Here is a 23,926-nt window from a genome sequence, read left to right as displayed (position 1 = left end):
AAAACCTAGGTCAGGCAGTATTGTACTTCACATATGTAAAATCTTATGTAATTTTCCAGATAGCACCACAACTGGTTTTATCAATGTGATAGACTTAATAACTACCTACTTCCACTGCAAATGCTTAGAAACTCTGCATAAAACAAAATATTCTAAAATAAATCTCTCCTAGGACAGCTAGAAATTGCAAACGCCTCAGGCATCTGAAACTAAAGGGATGGTAAACACAAAACTTGACACTTTGATGGCCAGAACTAGTATGAGCAGGTGCAAAAAGTGGAGCACCCGACAAATCCAATTCCTTAATTGCTAGGAGCTTGAATCTTTTTTTTTTTTTTATTTTTTTCATCAAAACCACATAGACAACTTTTTTATTGTATCCGTATTAGGTACAGTCAAAAAATAAAAATACCACACTCCAGAACATGACACAGATTTATACAATACAAATGTAAAGAACATAGATAAGACTTAAGTATGTGCTCTTTAACCACACCCATATCAGAGTTTTTAAAACTAAGCTTTACAATTCACTTATCTGAAACTCTAGCGTTAGGAGAGGATGGATGCCATGAAATGGTCAATCCCAGGCTTATATGAGACAGTTCTATTGGCGGGTTTATTCATGAGGAGAAACACTTTACTGTAACTTTTTTGTTAACGGAGCCATGCTGAGCAGTGACATTGTTATGTCATGGAGGAGAAGTATATAAGTATAGCAGGTATAAGTATATAAGTATAGCAGGTATAAGTATTACTTTAGGAATGATAACTCAACAAGATTGACATTTATTAAGTCATACATACTTGCCAATAGCTTATAAATTATAAAACGTAGCTATGGAAGTTAATGTTTTAGATAGGAAGGTTATAAACAGAACTGATTAAACTTTCAAATGATCCCCTAAGTGAGGCTTTTTTTCTTATAAAATACCTTCTTTTAGGAACAGGTTATTTATCCTTTTTGGTGATCTTAGAAGAGGCCAGGAGACCACAGATACAGATCAGCCCTGATGAAGTGTGACTGTGAAGAACCACAGGCAGCAGACACAACAAGCATGACAGCATGGGGAACTGACCTGGGTGGAATAACAGCCCAACCTTGTGTGTCAGCATATTTGAAGGGAGTTGGGTTTATGCAGTATATACTAACCAAAGAGGGTTATTTAACTTTCTAAGATGTCAGTGCAAAACTAGAATTTTCTTCAAAAACATTTTATTTTCTGATGAATTTCAACCATATTTAGATTTAGTAAAGAATCAAACACAATAAAATCTCTATTTGCTCAGAGAGCACAGCAAACCAGCTGACAAGACTTTATCTTAAAGACAAAGTGTTGAGACTGCCAAGGTATAAGATCATGTCTCCACTGTATAAAGGCAATGCCTGCTACAGTATAAATGTTAGTCAAGGAGTTGTCACAAATACTTCGGATCTTCAAAACTTAGCCATCTCTAGACCAAAGGAAATACAAAGCCACACGATACTCGGGAACTCTACAAACCCATGCTTCTTTTATTCCTCTTCTTCTGCATTTGTCTCCGAGTACATCGGCCAGAGCGCTGCATTGGGGCGGCAGACAAAAGCATCAGTTTCATTTCCCAACTCTGACAGCTGTTCCAGTGAAGACACACAAGGATAGTGGTCTTTTAACATGTCTGGCAATTTTGAGGTCTTCTCTTGAATACGTCGGGAACGTCTCACTGGTGTCAGAAACTTCAATTCTTTAAACACAGAATTTGTTTCATCAAATTGCATCTTCTTTTTTGCACTTCGCAAGTATGGTGTGGTAGATACACTGTATTTAATTATGCTACTTGATTCAGCTTCTGTACTGGGGGTTAGGACATCACTGGCTGAATCTTTCGTTTTGTCATCTTGTTCTTCTTCACAATCTGCAAATGCCACACTGCTGTGATGTTTGCTCTCCGCCTCCTGTTTTACTGGTGTCTGTTTAAGGCCTTTCTCTTCAGTGTCGTCTTCTTGGGTTTCTTCCTTGGTTCCACAAGCCTCTTCAGTTTTTCCTCCAAGATTAGCCTCTTGAGTTTTCGTTGTTAGAATGTCTGCGATTACATGCTGCAACTCTTCCATGGGCTGAGCCCCTGCCAGAATGGCTTTCTCATAGATTCCAATAATCTCTTCGACAGAGCTTGTGTCTGCCTCCAGTTTTGCAATACAAATCCAATATTTAACGAGTTTTTTGGCATCTGGAATATTTTTAATCAAGTCATTCAATATGGCCAATATTTCTTCTTTTTGGCATCCCGCACTGATGAGCTTGAGGCACTCAGAAATGGTCTTGTTCACTTTGTCAGTGAATAATCTTTGTTCATCCTCTTCTACCATGGTTGTCCAGAAGGACCCGACTGGGGTTTCCTCCTGCTCTTTGGGCTCAGGCTGCTTGACCCCTGGGTTAGGAGGCCTTTTCAGCACCCTTTCCTTAGCAGCTTTCCACTCACTCAGACGAGATCTTCTCTGTTCTGCAGTTTCTTTGGGCTGACCTGCCTTACTGCTAACAGCTGCTTTTGCGCTTGCAGCAGGTCTCTGCTGGCCTGTGGGCTTGGGCTTCTCCACCAACTTGGTAGTGGAAGCTGCAGCAGGCTTCGCCCCCAGTGCGGGCACCACACCACGGGACTGTGCTTGGTTTCGTCTTATGTCCTGAGAAGCGCTGGCTTTAATGCTGGGGAGGGCTGCTTTGGACTGTAATGACTGTTTCTCCTGAGGCCCTTTGCGGATGGTAACACTGGCAGAGCTTCTAGCGACGCCTGGTTCCCTGGTGTGGTGGGTTTTGATCTGGTGACTTCTGATAGGAGGTCGTACCAGCTGCGTACCCTGAGCTGTCTTGTGTGAAACCTGCTCACTTTTCACTGTTGCACTGCTAGTGTTTACAGGCTGCGGCTTTGGGACTTTGGAGATGGCACTCATGAGTGTTTTTGTTGTTGTCGAACTCACATCTTTGCCAGGGTGTGGTTTCCAGAATGAATTAACTTTAGACTGGACGATTTGGCCACGGTAAGCTCCAAGCACAGGCTTTTTGGGCATGTTAGAATCTTGTTTTGTCTTTTCCACAGTCACTGGCTTCTTATTGTTGTTTTTAAGGTGGTATGCTTGGCTCAATGTCATATGCTGACTGTGGCAATCATCCTTAACTGGTAGCTGTACAGCCTGATTTTCATCATGTAAAGGTTTCCCACCAATTACTGCAGCTGAACTGTTCAGTTCATTAGACGGCTTCAAAGGAATGCCATCCTTGTTCTGTGCTGCATTATTTTTGTTCTTTATAGGTCTATTGATATTTTCTTTATCAGCCATTTTCATCTTAAGATTCGGAGCTCTAGTTCCTTTCTGGATCTGGTCCTCAGATATCATCACTGTTTGGTTTCCACAACTGGATAATATTCGATTTTCCTGCTTCAATGAAAAAAAGGTTTTTCTTCTTAACAAATGTTCCTTGAGTTTCTGTTTCCTTTGTTCCCTGAACTCCGACTGGCTCCTCCGACTCGGGGGCAGCTTCAGGTCTCCGGGCACCGGAGGAGTGCTCATTGGAGACTGTGGGCTCGGGCCTCACTCTGCTCTAGGAGCTTGAATCTTAATGTCTGCTGAGAAAAAGTTTCCTCCATATGTGTTTAGGGATTATAACATAAATCCCAGAGAAAAGCCACGACCCTGTGAATACTAAATCCTCAGAATACAAGGAACTAGAAAACATTCTCCTGCTTTTTGAAGGAAGAGACAAAATTATTGTCTCAGTTTTAAATTTTGAACGAGTAAAAAAAAATTCTTTAATAAGAATTCCAAGGTAATATTATCTGAGGTTAGGAGTCTAATTTATAATACTTTCAGGTGATAAGAATCCAAGCTGAATCATACTGGCATTTAAGAAAACAAAAAGATACATAAATATAGATACATAGAACAGAATAGAGAGCCCAGAAATCAATCTAGATATATAGAGTCTACTGGTCTTTGACAAAAGCATTCAGACGATATAACAAAATACAGAAAGTCTCTTCAAATGGTGCGGGATAAAATTGGATTTATATCTATATAAAAATAAAATTAGATCCATACCTTTCACACGTACAAAACGAAAATTGTAACCCAAAAAGATCAAAGATCAAACACCCAAGACTAAATTTTCTGGAAGAAAACGTAGGTATAGGCGATGACTTCTTGGATAAGAACCACAATCCATAGGCTGCAAAAGCAAAACTGAACACATGGGACCGGAACAAACTCAGAAGCTTCTACAAGCAAAGTATGCAATCAGTAGAGTGAAGAGACATACAGAATGGGAACAACATTTACAAAGCACCTGGCAGACAAAGGATGAATACCCAGGAGATATCAGCAACTTAAACAGTTAAGAAATAGGTTAAGGACTCCAATGGACAGTCCTCAAGAGAAGAAACACACATGGCCACAAGTGTATTTTAAAAACCCTCGTGATTTACCATCAGGGAAATGGGAATCAAAAGCACACTAAGGAATCACCTTAGCTCCGAGTGAACAAAGGTGAACACTTATACACTGTTGGAGAGAATGCAAATTAGGGCTGCCACCACAGGAAATAGTGTGGAAATTTCTTCAAAGACTAGAAATAGACTTCCCAAATAATCACACCAAAAACTTAAACACAATATATCAAAGAGATGCCTTCACTATGTCTAAGCAGCACTGTTTTTGATAGCCAAAATTTGGAATCTACCAAGATACCCATCATGAGATGAATACATGAAGAAAATGTGATTAAAAAAATACACAATAGAGAAGTATTCAGCTGTAAAAACAAATGCAATTTCACAATATGCAGCAAAAATGACTCAACTTTTAAAATAAACTCAATTTTTAAAATAAATGTCTTTTTACTGGTATTGCTGCAAATATAGTATTTGTAAAATTTTGTATACCATTGTCAAACCAATGGTTAATAATGCTGCACTACAGTCTTCATGGTCTGATTCATTTAAAATTTACTTGAAAATGGCCATTTTTCCATTCAGTTGTCAGTTACAGTCACTGTCTATATATCCAAATTACGTCTTCTTGCTTTGTTACTTGTCAAATTTCTCATTTTGTGAAGCATTAAGCTTTTTTTTTTTTAACTGAAAAGTGAATTAAAAGCATGTTGTCTCAAGAATTCCAAAAAGCAAAAAGAGGAGTGGGAAAGAGAAAAGAGAAGAAGGTAAGAAATGTTTTCTAAGATTTGCTTCTACAAATCGCTTTAAATCTGCTATAAATTTTAAAAAGTTAAAAACGAATCCAAGCTGATATCACTGATGTGCAAAAAATTTAAAGAGTGACCTAAGCTACTTTCATATAGAATAATCAAAGCAGAAATGATACATAGTTTCCAAATGTTATAAGATGTATCAGAAAGTAATTAGTAAGCCAACAAGATTAACAGAATGCCAAAAAATAACAAATGTGACTAATAATCAGAAAACACTTAGAATATATGTTAAATGCCTAAAGATGTACAAGAAAAATGAAAGAGAAGGAACCCAGGATAGAGAAAACAAAGAAATTCTGCAGGGAGTGGAGTGGGGTAGAATAGAACTCCTGAAAATGAAATTTGATATTTTATAATCCAATGAATTAGGAAAATGAATTCAATGTGGTCAATAGAAAAATTAGCAGACAGAGCAGTATGAATAATTCAACATGTAGCACTGGCTGATAAAGTACTGGAGACATAAGAAAGGTTAAAATATATGGAGAAAAGATCCAAAACTGTATTTATTTGAAATATTAGGAAATGAGGATGTAGAAGAGGCAGTGGCTCAAATAAGTTCTAAATAAAATATGTGTAAGCACCACAAGTGCTAAACAAAGTATCTACATGTATACTCATCATACAGAAATAGCACATCACCCAAGGCACTGGAGATAAAAACTTAAAAGGAACCAAGATGGAAAAAGTTTACCCAGTAACAGAATAAAGTCACAGTAGACAAATAACTGTAAAACCTAATATAATTTTAATACCCTATGTTATTCTGTAATAGGGCGGGAGAGCAGAGAAACCTTCCATCTCCCTAGAATGTGTAAGAAAGACGTGAAATATAATCTACCAGGATCATAACTGGTAACTCATAGACAACAGACTCAAATCAGCATTAGACGATAAACTACAAAGACCATATAGGGAAAATCAAGAACGATCCTGACAACCTCTTAACAGGAGGTCATATGCACAGAGCAGGGGTGGACATCAGAGCGGAGCAGGAGGACAGGAGGAAGCTTGTATCCCAACCTTTAAGTCTACCGGAATTCTCACCAAGGACTATCAGTGTGAGCACCTAGAACTACAACCCAACCGCCAAGGAGACCACAGGGAATTGGAGTGCCTTTGGAGGCTGAGAACTCTGAGATCATCCTCTCCCACTTGGATCTACCACTTGGAATGAGAGAAGTCCAAATCCTTCCTCACAGGATCCAAGGACATCAGAACAACAGCCAGGAGCCCTGAGCAGTCCACAGAAACAGAACAGTAAACTTCCTTCGGGACTTGGGAGAGGCGCTTTCTCCGATCCTCGCTTGGTTCCAGCTTTGGGTCCCCACCCTCTCTCGTAATGACCATCAGGATCGCTCCAGACACCCCTCAAAACAAACTAACAAACGAGCAAACAAAAACTCTAGAATAGAGAGAGAACAACAAAGAGGGCTTGGAATCAGACAGGAAACAGTCAGCGTGGATTCACTGATACCTTACTAGGTGGGACACAAAGATTAGTTACTCCTCACTAAGGTATTGAAGATTTCTCTACATACCCCTCCTCAAACTGTTCTGCACCTCAACTGTTGACATATGTCTTGGAGTTGTAAGCCAGTCTAGACTACCCAAAAAAGCCAGATTCAGCAAAATTATGCTGCAACACTATAAAATACTAAATACTATAATGAACACATGAGACAGCTGAATAGTAATCTATAGCCATTTTAAGGTGTATAGAATCTAGTTGTATATAAACTAAAATTGAAATGTCAATGAAGAAGTCACAGGATGTGGTTAAGAACTTGCATTTTTTTTAACATATTGGTTACTCAATACTATGTCAATTAATTCCACGTTATAAATTGTTAATGTTACGTTGGGGCTTTTAATTGAGTGGGATGATACTCTACTGGCTCTACCTTCAGACCAGAGACAGTCTCCCCAACAGGCGGTTGAACTTATCTGGACAATAAGATATTGGACTCTATGCTTGGTATATGCTTGCAATGAAACAATCTCATGTAAACTTGAACTGTGGTTATGCAACAAGGTGGAGGAATCCACCATGGGAAGGTGGTTTGGGGAGGAGTGGGGGGAATCCCAGTACCTATAAAACTGTCACATAATGCAACGTAATTAACAACAACAACAACAAAAAAGTCACAGTAGAGTTCCTCAAGGCAAAATAAATCAGAAAAGAGATGAGCAAACAGAAGCACAGAAAGATCACACAGACTCTTTGGGGGGGACATCAGGCTTTACATTACTGTGACTATAAAGCACCTTTATAGCAGTGCACATTCTCTGTTTTGTCTCTATTTGAAAGGCAAAGGGACAAAGAGGGAGAAGAGAGATGGGAGAAAGACAGAGGGAGGAGGAAAAAGACAGAAAATCTACTGATTCACTCCCCATCCCCAGCTGGTCACCACAGTCGGGGTTGGGTCAGGACAAAGCCAAATGCTGGAATTTCATCTTACTCTTCCACATGGGTGGCAAGGACCCAACTATCGCCATCCACGGCTTCCCTGGGTGCATAAGCAGGGCACGGGATCCGAATGCAGGTAGCCAGGGCTAGATTTGTATACTCTTGATAAGAAATATGGCACCAGCTTATCCCCACTACATCACAACACCCACCCAAAAGAGAGCTCACAGCCTACTAATGCCTCAGTAGCCCTTACTGGAACACATCCTGGACAGCTGTTTGTCTCATCTTTATTATGAAAGAAAATAAACTTTTGTTCCTCTCACAAGTGTAAGATCTGAAGTTAAGAAAATCCATTGTGTGGCTTTTACCAAACCCAAATTAAAACTAACACTAATGTTGATAAAAATTCAAAAGTAGGACCCAGAGGGCAACTCATAAGCTATTGTATAAACAAGGATGCATCTACACAGTGTCCAGCTAAACCAGACTAGCCTCACCTGAATGTGAAACGCTTTTGAGGATACTGCACCAAATGGGAGAGAGTGGGCGAGTTTTAATGGATGAAAATGTTTTCAATTTTTAATTAGGCATGCCATATGTAAAAAATGGAAAAACCTTAATCAAAGGATCTCAATTTCCCACATCTTCTCTAAAGCATATGATCTTGAATATAAATGAGCTGGGCAACAGATCTTTGATTTAGCAAATGTTACTCATATATTTGAAATCTCAGTAATAGAAGTAATCATTCTTAAATGGCATAGATTTTCTTTCACAGCATGTTAACTAAGTCTAAAAATAATTCCCAAATTATGAGACCAATGACAATGTGAGCTGAAATAAATATTTGACCTCTCCTGGTAAATAGTATAAAGGACAAAATAGATTCACATGTACAAAGACTCAAAAAGTGTGAACAATGATGCATTTTCACATGCTTCTACATGCACCTGTAACTACTAAAGAATGGTGGATACAAAATACTTCATCAAAGGAGAGTGTCTGATCTGAAAGTCTGAGCTGATCAGAAAGTCCCTGATCTGAAACCAACACTTTATTGTCATCAGTAACAACAGCAATGAAGTTAGTGACCAAAGAGTAATCAAAGATGCAAACAGGTTCAAGAATCTTGAAATAAATTATTTTCCTGTGAAAGTGCAAGTTCACATTCTATTAAATCAGGAGACTACCGGGAAGTGATTGAGATCACTGTAGCTTAAAATATCAAGTTTTTAAGAAGCTTCTGTTTATCAAAGGAAGCCACCACCACAGAAACAATTGTCAAAAAGATGTTATTTGTCAACTATGCATTTAATAAAAAAAAAAAAATCCAGAATATATAAGGGGCTTAAGGCACTCAACAGTTAAGAAATGGGCTAATAGAGATTTTTTTTTTTGAAGAAAACCGGACAGCACATGCATGAAAAAAAGGCTCATTATCACTGGCCATCAGCAAAAAACACAAGCGAAAAGCACATGAGGTTTTCTTTCAGCCCAATGAGAATGACTTATCAAAAAGTCAAGAAGTAACAAAATCTGACGAGCATGTAGAGAAAGAAGAACTTCACTGTGGATGGAACTGCAAACTCATACAGCCACTATGGGAAGCGGAATAGTCTTCAAAATGTGCGCACACACCCCTAGGCCACAGCTATCTCACTCTGGGAATCTGTGCACAGGAAGTGAAGCTAGCGTTGTGGCTGATGAAGGCAGGAAACAGCCCACCCCTCCCTTCCAGTTGCTTACTGAGCAGTCGGCACCATCTTTATGTGAGAAACCTATTTTCAATCACAATCCCACTTTTTCACCAATTATGAGCAAATATGCAGTGAGGGCAGCCAGAGTTTATCTTGCCCCTCCGTGTCAGTCACAGAACCTGCTAGCTGCATCGCTCTCTCACCTTCAAAAGTTCACATTCACGCAATATAAACTTACTGAGCACCTGCAGTTATGCTGCATTACCCACAGGGACGGTAGGATCCATTTTCGAGTATTACAGGGAACACTATTAAGTGTGTAATGCCTTGTAATATTCCCAGTAATCTTAATGACATTTTTTTTTATTTTACTAAAACGAAACAAAACAAAACAAAACAAAACACTGAGAGTTAAGCTATTTCACCTCTAAGCTCAGTTTGATGTTGTGATGTTAACCACTCTTCCAATCCGGGGAGTGGGGGAAAGGGAGGGAAGACATACTGGCACTCCCTAATCTCTCCCACAGGAGCCTAGAGCCCAGTAGCCCAGTAACAAGGGCGAGGCAATGTATACAACTCACAAAACTCAGTAGACACATGTTCCAAGGAAGCTCCAACCAAACAGTTCTTTTTTTCAAAAATGTGAGCCCTTTGTGTCAGCTGGTGACACTCCATTATGAGGTAGCATGTTGACACTGGGCACAAAGCGTGGATGCTCATCTATGGTAGCTCTACGTGAGCGCCAGTCTTGACAGCATCTGGCATCTCCAGTCTGCGCCCATGTTGATTTCCCCTATATTAGAAAGCAGTGCTTGATCGGACCTGGGAAAACAATGAACCCTGTGAAGCGAGCAATGCAGGACACAAGGGAAGGTAGCTAATGTGAGTTGAGCTATGACTGCAAAGGCTCTTCCTGTACACATCAGAAATTTCCAAGGCAGCCCACAGAGCAAGGTTAGCTGAGCCCTCTGCAGGCCCCAACACCCACGCTTCCTGGGTTAAGGGGTTTTACAAAGATCAGTCTCATCAGAAAGTCCTTGACAGACACCCTCACAACACTGGCTTTCATGGGTCAACAGACAAGGAAAGTTCATTCGAAGATCTGATTATAGCATCAAGACAAAAGAACATGCTGAGGTGCTATGCTAATTGGACATGCAGACTGAGTCACAGAGACAAATGCATGCTTCTTCCACCCCCACCTCTGGACGGAAAAAGAAGGATTACTCATTTATGGAACAATAAATAAAGGGAGCCGAGAGCCACAGAGGGAGAAAGGGCGAGGGTGAGAAATCAGGAAACCATCAACGGGCACGAACACAGAACTGGAAGGATTCCTGCTATTTCCCCGCACAACCCCGAGTTTCAGTTTTCTGACTCGGGAACCTGTGGCTGACCTCAATTCTCTGAGCATGTGGCACCTGGATTTCAGCATGTATTTCATTCTACCATGTAAAAAGACATTTTTATTGAATCAAGGCCTCTGTGCTGACAGTGAGTGATGTCTCTCACACATAGGAGGTAGTGGCACACAACAGAAGACACAGCCTCAGAGTTGCACCTGCCAGCAGGGAACCAACAGGCAAAGAATCATGCTACCCAGGATGAGCATGGTTGTGTCTAACTGGGTCCATGGCAATCTCCTAACTGGCTTGAATACCTCTCACATCTCCTATCCCACAGTCCGTTTTCAAAAGGACAGCCAGACACAGCCTCAAAGCCAGAGCTTACCACAGCTCGGTTAAAAACCTCCAGTGGATTTCAGACAAGCTTAAAAATCCACAGCCTCCATCATACTCAGAAGAGTCTTCGGCCAATTTCTCCCAGATACCACCGCAATCTCATTTCTCTGTTCTTTCCCCTTTACCCACTCAACCAGCCAAAAGACCTTCCTGCCATGCTGGGATCACATTTTGAGTGTTTCCACCTCAGCAGCTTTGGATGTGATCATCTTCAGTAACTGTCTCCTATCCTAGAAAAAATAACAATTTCACAAAAGCAGGGACACTGTCTTTGGTATACTGCTGTATCCTCAGTGGTCACCGATATAAGGCTTGGCACTTACGTAGCTATGCACTAAGTTTTTGTGAAAAGTTCTGGCATAAGGATAGCATCTTAAATGGGCTGTAAGACAACAGGCTGGGGCTGTGGCATAATAGGTTAGGCTTCCTCCTGTAGCACCAGCATTCCATCTGGCCACCAGCTCATGTACTGACTGCTCCACTTCTGGTCCAGCTCCCTGCTTATGACCTGGGAAAGCAGCAGAAGATGGACCAAGTCTTGTGCTCTAGCATTCACATGCGAGATTAAAAGAAGCTCCTGGTTCCTAGCTTTGGGCTGACACAGGTCTGGTGTTGGGGCCATTTGAGGAATGAACCAGTGGACAGAAGATTTCTCCATCTCTCCTTCTGCCTCTGCAATTCTGCAATGTTTTTAAAAAACAAGTATAACCTATCAAGAATATAACATGCAACTTATAGAAAACACACTTGAATGAGCATTAGACATTAGTAAAACTATGAAGACATACAGGGGAAATCAACAGCAATCCTGACAATCTCTTAACAGGAGGTCATATGCGCAGAGCAGGGGGAGACCCCATAGTGGAGCAGGTGGACAGGAGGAGGCTTGTATCCCAACCCTGGAGACTCCCAGATCCTCACCAGGGACTATCAGTATCAGCACCAAGGACTATATCCCAACAGCCAAGGAGGACACGGGGAAATGGAGTGCCCTTGTAGGCCAAGACCTCTGAGGTCATTCCCTATTGGATCTCCCACACAGGATGGAAGCAGCCCAGATTCTCCCTCACAGGATCTAATATCATTGGAACAACAGCCAGGAGCCTTGAGTGGTCCTCAGAAACAGAAAAACAGTAAACCTTCTTCGGGACTCAGGAGGGGAACTTTCTCTGGTCTTTACTTAGTTCCAACTTTGGCTCCCACCCTCTCTTGTAATGACCATCATGGTCGCAACGGAGCTCTTCCCCCACGAAATTAGATCAGATAGACAGAGACCAATAAGGAAAACCTAGAATCAGACAAGAAACGGTCAGCTTGGACTCACATATGCCTTACTAGGTAGGACACAAAGATTAGTTACTCCTCACTAAGGTACTGAAGATTTCTCTGCACACCCCTCCTAAAACTGTTCTGCACCTCAATTGTTAACATATGCCTTGTTAGATTTATAAACCAGTTTGGACTATCCTAAAATTCACCAAGTTCAGTAAAAACTATGCTTCAATACTATAAACTGCTTAATATAAAAATGAAAATAGACATGAGACAGCTGAATAGTGCCCTATAAACATACTAAGGTGCATAGCAGCTGGTTGTGTATAAAATAAAATTGAAAAGTCAATGAGGGAGTCACAGGATGTGGTTGAGAACCAGCATTTTCTAACATATTGGTCACTCAATGCCATGTCAGTTAACTCCATAATGTTGTAAATTGTTGTTGATATTATGCTGTGGCTTTTCATTGGACAGGATGATATTCTGCCAGCTCTGCTTTCAGACCAGAGATGGTCTCCCCAAGAAACTGTTGAATTGATCTGGACAGTAAGATGCTAGACTCTGTGCGTGGTACATGCTTGCAATGAAGGAATCATGACTGGATTTGAACAGTAATACTGCAACAATGTGGAGGTATCCACCACGGGGGTAGGGCATGGGGAGGGGTTGGGGGAATCCCAGCACCTATGAAACTGTCATAAAATGAAATTGGGTAAAAAAAAAAAGCTGGCTGGCTTCAGAATCTGACAACCTCATGTGCAACATCTAAATGTGGGTGAACCAACCCTGAAAATAATCACAGGTGCATGCAAGAGGACGCAGGGCATTCAAGCTGATGAGTCCCTCACTAGTTGACTCAGACATATTAGCTGGCCCCTCTCAGCAGTCTACTCTTCTTTAAGAAGGGAAGAATGGAGATAGATATACTGTAAGATGGTGTCAGAATTTTAATCCCAGAAAGGAATGTCTCAAAGGGGACCAAGGATCCAAGGGGTCAACACCACCTGCTTCAAAAGTTACTTTCAAAAGCTCTCAACACTCCAATTTCTCATCTTGAATATCAAGAATGGAAATAATTCAAGAGAACTGGCCTTTGTTTCACAAATAATGCCTAACATAAACTGGTAGATATACTTTGTGAATTAACTGATTGTTGCTTTTGCCTGTCATGAAAAAGCCAGCTTTCAAACCCCAGCACTTTGTGTTGTGAGAATATAGGCAGACAACAGGGGCACCAAGCCAGGATTTCAGTATACGGTTTTGTTTGGACATTAACCATCACCAAGCATTAGGGAAGGAAGTGCATGGTAAGTGAGGCTACCTTGCCCTCTGATGCCTGTCAATAACATTACAGATTCTTGCAGCAGGCACAATTAGTAAACATTAATTGAAACATAAAATCAAAATCAATTTCATTTCTCCCTCAGGATTATTAAGACAGGAGAATGGCAAATTTCCTAAGATGCTCATTCTAGCTCTCCTGTCTACTCAACCCAAAGCCAAAAGAAATTATTTCCCTTCCTTCTTGCTACCCCTAACATATTCCTGAACCATGCAGAGCTCCCTAGCACAGTGGTGTCAGGAAACGTTAGTGCCTTCAATAGATCCGAGTCTGTCTCTTTACCATCCGTTTTGAGAGTACTAATGCAGATATTCTATTTCATGTCTTTTTTTTTTCCTCAAAGAAAATACAATCTAATTCCCCTGGGGTAGATAGATTCTTCACAATTCAAGATGCCTGTTCAGGAGACAAAGCTATTATTTTATGGATGAAGAGACTGGGGTTCTCAGAGGTTAAGTGACTTGCTGTATGTCACACAAGTAAGTGACAAAGCTGGGCCTAAGTCTTCTGCATTTCAGAACACTTCTGAAGCTTGCCAATGAACTTTCCTGAGCAGCTAAGATGGCTTGAACTTGAAATAATATCATTCTTGGTGAGTCATCAGTAAGTATTAAGATAGAGACAAATAACATTCTCAACAAGAAAAACTGGCACACTGATCCTAGAGTTTGATTTTTTGTTGCTATTGTTGCTGCTGCTACAACCAATATACTGAATTCCACGAAGAAGGAAACGCATGGAGTGGAAGAGCAAAAGGAAAGAGGACTGTAAAATGGGAATGAGCAAACAGCAGAGAATAAAGACACACTCCTCTTATTGGGTTCAAGATAGATCCTGCATCTGGTGGAAGTGGTGGCTCAGAAAGCAGGGATGGAGGGCTGGTGCCTGAAGGCCTAGCTTCTGTCTCTGCACCCGGCACGGAGAACAGGTCATTTACACTCCATGTGGCTCAGCTCCTCCTTCCAGCTCTGTTAAAGAGGTGCTCACACTGTCACACAGGGAGTCCTGTGCACAGCCCCCAAATGCTTCAAGTGCAACAGCAGCTGTACTAATTCCCACAACCAACTGGTACTCACGAGGATTCCTGCAATCCGGCCTCTTTTCCCTTTTACCCCTCATCTTCATCTGATCCTGTGCAAATCACCGGAGAGCTCCAGGAAACAAAGGCAGCAGTAGTTCTACCTGAAATCTTGAAAAGGATCAAGGGGAATCAAATTTTAAAAAGCATTCTGTAAACAGTCAATCACCAGTCTTTAATCATAGTTCATACTCTAAGCAACATATTAAAGCATGCGCTAGGCAACTGATGATTTTAAGGTGCATCATGCTGAAATTAGTTCCAAGTTCAATAAAATAATGCACAGAAGATGATATAGGAAAGACTACCTTGGTATTCATATTTTATTGTACATTTTCAATTTTTTATTTTAAAGATTTATTTTTATTGAAAAGTCAGATTGATAGGGTGAGGGAGAGATAAAGATCGTTCATTCTCTGGTTCACTCCTCAAGTGGCTGCAATGGCCAAAGCTGAACTGAAGCCAGGAACCAGCACCTTCTGGGTCTCCCACATTGATGCAGGGTTCTAAGGCTTTGGGCTATCCTCTACTGTTTTCCTAAACCACAAGCAGGGAGTTGGATGGGAAATAGAGCTGCCAGTACATGGATCCCGCTGCATGCAAGGGGAGGATTTAGCCACTAGACTATCATGCCAGGCCCACACTTTAAAATTTTAACTTAAGAAAGGTAGAAAAATAGAGACTTAGATAGGGGTACCAAAAGAGCAAGCAGTCAAGCTCCCATCTGCTAGTTCACACTAAATGCCCACGGTAGTCAGGGTCTGGGCCTGGAGCTAGGACTACAATCCAGATCACTTCTGCAGCAATAGAACCCAATTGCATTATCATTCAGTGCAGCCTTGCTGTTGCCTTGTTGCAGGAACGAGAGCAAGGAATTCAACATAGGTGCTCTAGCGTGAAATTCAGACATCCTAATCAGCATCTTACTGGCAGGCCAAACGCCCACCACTATCATGGCTTCACATATTTACTCACAAACATTTATTGAGCACTTGGTGTCAGCACTTGAATTACAACAGAAATTTATAGTAGACAAAACAGGTGAAGACCCCACCAACTGCATACTTATACAGTTAGAAGGTATTCACAGGAGTTCACATACACTGCCGGAAGATTCAAGGTCAGGTGGAAGAGGAATGAAAGGATATCCGTGGAAATGACACTTGGCTTGGCACTCAGCATTATAAAGGACAATGCAAGACACAACAAGGAGTGCTGGCAGTGGGAGAAAGGCACAAAGGTCCTGAACCTGTCTGTACCCAGGCCGCCCTGAGACACCTCCCGTGCTTTTGCTCTTCAGACAGCTCATATCACCCATCTCCTTTGAACCAAGCACTGAAAGAATGAATACAAACCCTTGGAGAGAGAAAAAAAAAATCAGACCCAAAAAATGCAGGATCAGCAAGGCAAGGCAGGGAGGACTAAGTGTTAAAGCTGGGAAGATAGGTAAGAGGCGACTGTAACAGGTCACATCAAAGGGTTTGTTCTTTATTAGAAAAGCAAGTTTAGAGATGAGCATTACAGCATAGCCGGTCCAGCCACTGCTCGCAACATCAGCATCAGGTATTTTCCCATAGAAGCTTTGTTAACTTAAACACAGTATCATGTTTACTGTTTTAAAAAAATGATCCTTAAGAAATATTAAGAAATATATTCTCTCCATTCCACAATATTTTTTCCATGACATATCTGAATTAGCATCACTCAAGAGGTTTACATGAAGTCACTTTCTAGGCCCCTTCCCCACTAACAGTCCCGATATGCACAGTGCCAGAGTGCTACTCATTCCCCCACTGGTCCAAAGAGCCACTTCAGTCCATCTTGAAAACACTTCCCAAAATCGGAAGACATTTTTAGCCCTAGATCAATATTTCAGTTTTCACTAACATTAGATTCGCCTACAGAGCACCCCAATCCAGGACCCTAAATCAGAAGGCACAAGCATGGAGTGCAGGCGTCATTATTTTAACTTGGATGATTTTGCAGGGAATCTACAGATGAATACACTGTTTTATGTCATTTATAAGCTACCAAAAATCATAATATTCCTTTAAAATTCTATTAATTGCTAGCACCGCCCCCCTCACTTCTCCCATGCAGTTAGTCAGTCTCCTTCCATCTCCTCTTTGGATTGAGTACATTTATGGCAGATAACCAGTAATCACTCCTACAGGCAAATGATCCAATTTTTACCAACACATATCACTTCTCTATTGACATTTCCCTACTGAGGAAGCCAGAGTACAGAAAGGCCACTTGAGACAGGGCTCCAGTTGGGAGATCACAGATGCTAAGTGTCTCCTACAAGGATAACAGGTGAATGTAAGAGCACTCAGTCAGGATCAAGGCAGCTTATTCCATTTCAGTTAGCAGCTATGAAAGGAATTGTTTTGATGTGAAAAGCAGCTTCTGTTGTAACCTACTAAACTCTAATTTTGAACAATCTGTCCTAATTAAACTGTTTAATTGTATTCCATAAGATTAAAAAAAAAAACCTAAATCAATAGGAGTTAGTGCTGTAGCATGAGGGTTAAGCCCCCAGCTACAATGCTGGCACTCCAAAGGGTCACTGGTTCAAGCTCAGGCTGCTCTATTTCCCGTCCAGTTCCCTCATAACACAACTGAGAAAGCACCTGAAGATGGTGCAAGTATTTGCACCCCTGTCACCCACATGGATTAAACTCCTGACTGGCTTGGCCCAGACTGGGCAGTGAACCAACACACAGGAGCCCTCCTGCCCCGACTTGCCCTCTTCCCCTTTTCTCCTTAACTTTGCTTTTCAAATTAAATGAATCTTTTTGTTTTAAAAACCAATAGAAGTAAGCTATTTGCTAGAGGAAAAAAAGAAGTCAAAACTTTAGACCACATGTGATAGCAACATAGAAATCAGAAAAGGACAAAAAGCCAAAGAAGATTTAAAATGTGAAAAATGTGAAGTCCTTTGGTTCTATGACTCAAACGTTTTTATTGAATGACAAATTCCATGGAGTGAGGGTAAAAGTAGGAATAAAAGGGGGATTTCTCATTATATGACTGTCAAGTGTGTAAGTTCCTTTCTCATAAGTTTTCTTAATTTTTAAAGATTTATTCATTTTTATTGGGAAGACTGATTTACACAGAGGATGAAAGACATAAAAATATCTTCCATCCCCTGGTTCACACCACAAATAGCTACAATGGTCAGAGCTAAATCAATCCAAACCCAGGAGCTTCTTCTGGGTCTCCCATGTGGGTATAGGGTTCTAAGGCTTTGGGATATTTTCTGCAACTTTCCCAGGCCCTAAATATGGAGCTGGATAGGAAATGGAGGAGGAGCAGCTGGGACTAGAACTAGCACCACATGAAGCACTGGTGCTACAGATAGAGGATTAGCCGGCCATACCACTGCACTGGCCCCAAGAGAGTTCTTTTGTATGCTTGCCTAAGCAAAATTACATTTTCCTTTGCCCCAGAACAAACCAGACTACCTCTCAATTCCAAAATGAAGGAAAGTAAGCAAGGAATCCCTGGGAAAGAGGATACTGAACACATCTTGAAGCTTCCTCGCATCTCCCTCTTCTGAACTTCTGCCTTCTGTTGCTTCCTAGAGCTCTTCCTGCTTTGTGAGGTTCCCTGCCCAACTGGAGGGCCTCTCCAGTTTGACAGTCCATGTTTCTGTTCCATCATTTCCCACATGTGAGGCTGAAGCATATTGCCAAAATTTCATTTCTGACCTACATAACCCAGAACTTGTAGCCAGGGATTAGCACCAAAAATTTTGTAATTTAAAGAAATGATAAAACCATACCCCTAAAATTCTGCAGGCAAGCTCCACAGCACGGGCACTGACACATGCACCTTGCTCAGCAGAGAATTAAATTCAGATTCCCCACCACCACCACCACCACCACCACCCCTTTTCCTGACACTGGAGACAAGAAAGCCTATTTGGTTGGCAAGAATGAGCCTCTCAACAGACTGCACAATCACTAGACAATTTCAGATAAGATCTTGATTGCAGTTGATGTATTTTTTGTATAATGTTCGATTCTTAGAAGAAATTCACTTTCACTTACAAAAAGAGGTAAGGAAGCCTAGTCTAAATGACAGCAGAAGGAGCAAATGGACTCTGCATCTGGATCTTCATTCCTAGAGGGAGGTCTACTACAAAACTACACATCCTGCAAACAGCCGACAAATGGTAATAGTCATCTATTTTTTCAATCTATTTCTTTGTCTTAAAGATTTATTTTTATTCACAGTCAGATACACAGAGAGGAAAAATAGGAAGATCTGCCATCTGATGATTCACTCCCCAATGGCTGGTGCCACACTGATCCAAAGTCAGGAATCACGAACTTCCTCCAGGTCTCCCACATGGCTGCAGCATCCCAAGGCTTGGGCCGTCCTGGACTGCTTTCTCAGACCACAGGCAGGGAGCTGAATGGAAAGTGGGGCTGCCAGGATTAGAAATGGTGCCCATATGGGATCCTGGTACGTTCAAGGCGAGAACCTTAGCCACTAGGCCACGCCGCCAGGCCTTCTTTCCTCGTTCTATTTCTTCACTCCCTTAGGTCAAACAGGAAAATCCCAGTAGTGACCAACACTCAATAAAGGAATGGAATAAACTGTTGGGGAAACTTATGTATGAAGAAAGGAATGCTCTAGAGAAGGCAGAAATGATGTGTCTCCAAATTCAATATGGGGCGTCCACAGGGACCTAAGTGAAACACAAGAATATAAGGGAAATACTAAGATTCAAAAATTGTTTGAAAGGCACTTCAGAAATGAGAAAGAACATTCTGATTGCGACTCACCTGCTTGGGTGCAACAAAGAAAAGCCATTCTCCATGTCCGCTGCAGTCTTTGAAGCTCTTTTTATTCACATGACAATGAATGTGAAGGCAATATACCCGTATTTTTAAAACACCTTTTGATGTGCCTTAAATTCTGGAGATAATAGCCCAAGCAAATGGCATAGGATAAAGGAGAAAGTAAAGTTTTATGTAGAAAAATCTTAGGGCCAAGAAATTAAAGAGGTCCAGGAAACTCCCAGTGTTCGTTTAATGTAGATAGCTGGACTCTGTTTCTTAATAAGGTCAAGATAAAGATCATGCTTGAGTCCTTTACGAAATGGTTAGTAACTCAAGGCCTTGCTTTAATTCTACCTAAACAGTCTTAAAGCATGTTTCTGCATTCATAAGGTAGAGCAAGATAAAAGGAAGGACAGAAGGATGGAAGGAAGAAAGAAACGCAGGAAGGAGGTGCATGGAGTACTTAAACACCAGTGTACAAATCATTCAAACCAGTACATGAATGTGTATCAAAGTGCCATCAGGTCTCCACCCCAGATTTTTCATTTTAACCATCCATTTCCAGTTGCTTCCTTCCTGTAACTCTCTTGGAAAATCCCAAAGGTTTCTATATTAAAAAAAAAAAAAAAGTGGAAATAACAGCTGCAGCTCAAACAGCAACAGTTCCTCTAGCCAGTTCTGCCTTCATCATACCCTCACCTTCCTCACACTCTCCACTATAGAAGTCTCTCTATCCACTACCTGAAATGACACCTCTCGGGGGAGATGACCAGTTCTTGCTAAGACCCAATTGTGGTTCTGTAATTGCTCAAGTTTCAAAGAGTTGTTTAACTACTTGAACCAGATCTCCAACCTTCCTTGACTGCTCAGGGGTTAAATCCTTGACCCAACTTAAAACAAGACACAGACAATTCTAAGCAATTTAGAAGTTCAGGTCAAGGACAATTGAGCAGTCTCTTTACTGCCAAGGTTTTAAAAATGAAGTCACCAAGCTACAACCCTCCTCTTGCATGTTTGATTGGATCTACAAAAGTGAAAGGGCAGAGAGAGAAGGTCAATGTATTTACGGAAGAGTCTCAACTGAATTATTTCTATTTTCTGTCCATTGCTATCCATGAAACAATTTATCTTTATATCTCAGTTTCCTCTTTGTTCAGAATGCTTCGAGTTTTCTGCTTTAAAAACACTCCTAACACTCCCTTTCCCCCGCTCTCTACTACATTCCTTACCAGGTCTTTGCAGTTGCCTGCATCCCACAACTCCCACCCTCAAAAATGCTGCTTGGCAGTGTCCTATCACTGCAACTAGGAAGCTTTGAGATGGAGCTCAGAATGGAAGCAAAGTATTCATCCGCAGGTTTCTGCGAAGGAGGGCTCAGTGACTGGCAAAGTGAGCCACAGAATAATGGAAATTTTTGAGGTGCCCTTCAGCTAGCATGGCTTAATTGTTCATTCTGTAGCTTCAAGTATTAATTAATATTCACTGAAAGATCTGGAAACCATGTGAATTATAAGGCCCTAATAGATAACACATAGAAATTAAATGATGACTACTGTACATTCTTTTCATTGGAGTAGTTTTGGAAAATATGAATACTTTTTTAGCCAAATATTCAAGGTGCCATCTCTATGGAAATTTGAAGCATCATGACATAATTTCCAGGATTTTTCTAGTTCCTTGGTAAAAAGATCATCATGAATTCCTAGGAAACTCAATTATCAAATCTTCAAGTACTCTGTCATAAAGTCTTCAAGTTAAAAATATGATCTTTAGTTATTAGTTGATAACCCAGAAGAGCATGTTCTTAGATTAATTCCAAACTGTAATTCCAAGAGTCTCCAGACCTTATCTTTGATGTATTGAGAAATATTTATTGGTCATCTACTAAATCTAAGTTGCTACCATGTTACCTTAGCTTAATGAAGAGTTGTTCAGAGGTGATCTCTACCAACTACTTGTTGAATTCTTCATTTAGTGGAGTATTAAGTTTTGATTATGTAAAGTAAATTGGAAATATATCATTGTCAAATTTAAAAGAGAATGGAGGATGAAGTGAGGGGGGGAAAGTGGGGTGGGAAGCATCATTATGAAATGCATGAAATTTGTTCCTTTTATTTCATCTTCATTTATGAGTAAGAGCTTTGAGGGGTACATTCTGGGTATAAAGAGTTTTGTTGTTGTTTATTTTAGGACCTGGACTGTGTCTCTCCCTTCTATCCAGGTTTCTGATGAGAATTTGGTCAGTCTACCTGGGCATGCTTTGAAGGTGATCCAGTGTTGCTCTCATGCACATTTTAGCACCTTAAAAATACATTTGCTTCTCACATCCAAGATGACCAAACATGGAAAAGACATGCTTATCCTAACCATAAGAAGAAAACAGAATACTGAAGCAGGAGCCAAGTTCCCAGGTGACAGCTGAAAATTCTACATAATGAAGAGAGGTGCCTTAGAGCCACAGGGGCTGTTCAATCACCCAGCACCAAGTGGACACCACTAGGAAGTCCTGCCCCTGGAGGCAATAGCCTCTTCTTGAAGTTAGGCACCAAGCATCCAAAAAGGAGGAAATAATACCTTTCAGCACACACAAGATCCAAGGACTTCATAGGAGGGATAAATCTACGGTCTGTGGACTCTGTTTCATTGACTTTGATTCTGACCTGGAGGGTTGGTGATGGCTGGGTATTCATTTAGGCCCACGAAGCCCTCCACTGCCTCACTCTATTAAAACACCCAGACTGACTGAGGCAGAACACAGACCAACCTCTATCAGGCAGCTGCTTCTGGGAATGCCGTGACTCTTTCAGTAGAAGAGTGACATTTGTAATGGCAAGGGATCATTTAACAGGAAGATGTGACCATTGTAAATGCATATACAACCAATTCCAGGGAATCTGGCTATTTAAAATAAATGAAACTGGAGCCAAAGGAAAGCATAGTCACCAACAATAACAGCAGGCAATGAACACACCACTTTTATCAATGCACAGTTAATTAGACAAAAAAAAAAAAAAATCAAAGGAACAAAATCAATCTATGCTATTGACCAAATGGAAACAACTAATATCTAAAGAACATTTCATATGACAGCTGCAATGTACATATTCTTTTAAGCAAGGCATAAAACTATCTTGGATGGAATCAGTAACTTAAACTCTGGAAAATAAGCAAACATGAAGACTTGACAATGTGCTCCTAAATGAGCAGAAGCAATCAGGAGACAAAGCATTCTTAGAAATGAAGACAACACATCAAAACCTGAGAGAGCGAAACACAGTGTTAAGAGGAAGTTTACAATAATTCATACCTACAAGAAATTGGAAAGGCATCAAATGAGCTAATAATACATCTCAAAGATGCCCCCAAAAAGAAAAAATAAAATCCAAACTTAAGAGGAAAAAATAATTAAAGAAACAAAATTGAAACAAAACTCACTAAGTAAAATGAATGTCTGGACGCTTTGAAAAAAACAAAATTTATTCCGAAAAGGGAAAATAAAATCAGAAATGAAAAATATGTTGCATCAGGTACCACAGAAATAAATAGAATCATAAGGAGTGACTACATTTATATGTCAACATATTGAAAAAACTAGAAAAAATGGATAGATTTATGGACATGTGTAATAAACCAAAATAGCATCTGGATAACATGGCAAATCTAAATATATCAATAACCAAGATGGAGATTCAATCAATAATAAAGAACCTGCCAACAGAGAAAGGTCAAAGACAAGATTTTAACTGATGAATTCTAACAAACCCTTAAAGAACTAATCAATTCTCAAACTATTCAAAACAATTGAAAGAGGGAATCTTCATGAAGTCCTTCAATAAGGCCAGTATCACTTCCATTTCAAGCCCAGAAAAAGGCACAATAAAGAAATAAAACTATAGATCAATATCACTGATTAACAGAAGCAAATATACTCAATACTGGTCAATAGAATCTTACAACACATTAGAAATATTATCCGTACCAAGTGAGATTTATCCCTGCTATGCAGGCATGCTTCAACATATGTGAATCAATAAATGTGATACAACACATTAACAAGCTGCAGAATAAAAAATATTATCATTTCAACAGATGCTGATAAAGAATTTGATAAAATATAGCATCCTTCCACAATTTAAAAAAAAAAAACTTAAGAAAACTGTGTGTAGAAGAACTTTCCTCAGCAGGATCCAGGCTGAATGAGAAAATGTTGGGACATTTCCCTGGTCATTGATGGCTTCTCTGTGTAAGCCCCTACCCCCCAAAAAAAACACAGGCAACAAGAGAAAAACTGGGCTTGTATGAAATGTAAAAGCTTCCACACAGCAAAGGAAATCATCATCGAAATGAAGAAA

At 40.5% G+C, this 23,926-nt stretch overlaps 1 protein-coding gene across 1 annotated transcript; it reads right to left on the bottom strand.

Moving 5' to 3' along the window:
* Positions 1–818: 818 nt before the first annotated feature.
* Positions 819–3,544, bottom strand: LOC121149839 (cytoskeleton-associated protein 2-like). The gene has a single exon (XM_040970467.1). The coding sequence runs from the start codon at positions 3,542–3,544 to the stop codon at positions 1,517–1,519; it is 2,028 nt and encodes a 675-aa protein (XP_040826401.1). The 3' UTR covers positions 819–1,516.
* Between the last annotated feature and the right edge of the window lie 20,382 nt (positions 3,545–23,926).

The sequence above is a fragment of the Ochotona curzoniae genome, unplaced genomic scaffold, assembly GCF_017591425.1.
Source record: "Ochotona curzoniae isolate NIBS_2020 unplaced genomic scaffold, NIBS_Ocur_1.0 scaffold_4763, whole genome shotgun sequence".
Lineage (NCBI taxonomy): Eukaryota > Metazoa > Chordata > Mammalia > Lagomorpha > Ochotonidae > Ochotona > Ochotona curzoniae.
This window is presented reverse-complemented; position numbering and strand designations above follow the sequence as displayed.

What these genes read in the sequence shown, in the direction of transcription:
- LOC121149839 (XM_040970467.1), bottom strand. Translation starts at nt 3,544, where the DNA reads ATGAGCACTCCTCCGGTGCCCGGAGACCTGAAGCTGCCCCCGAGTCGG.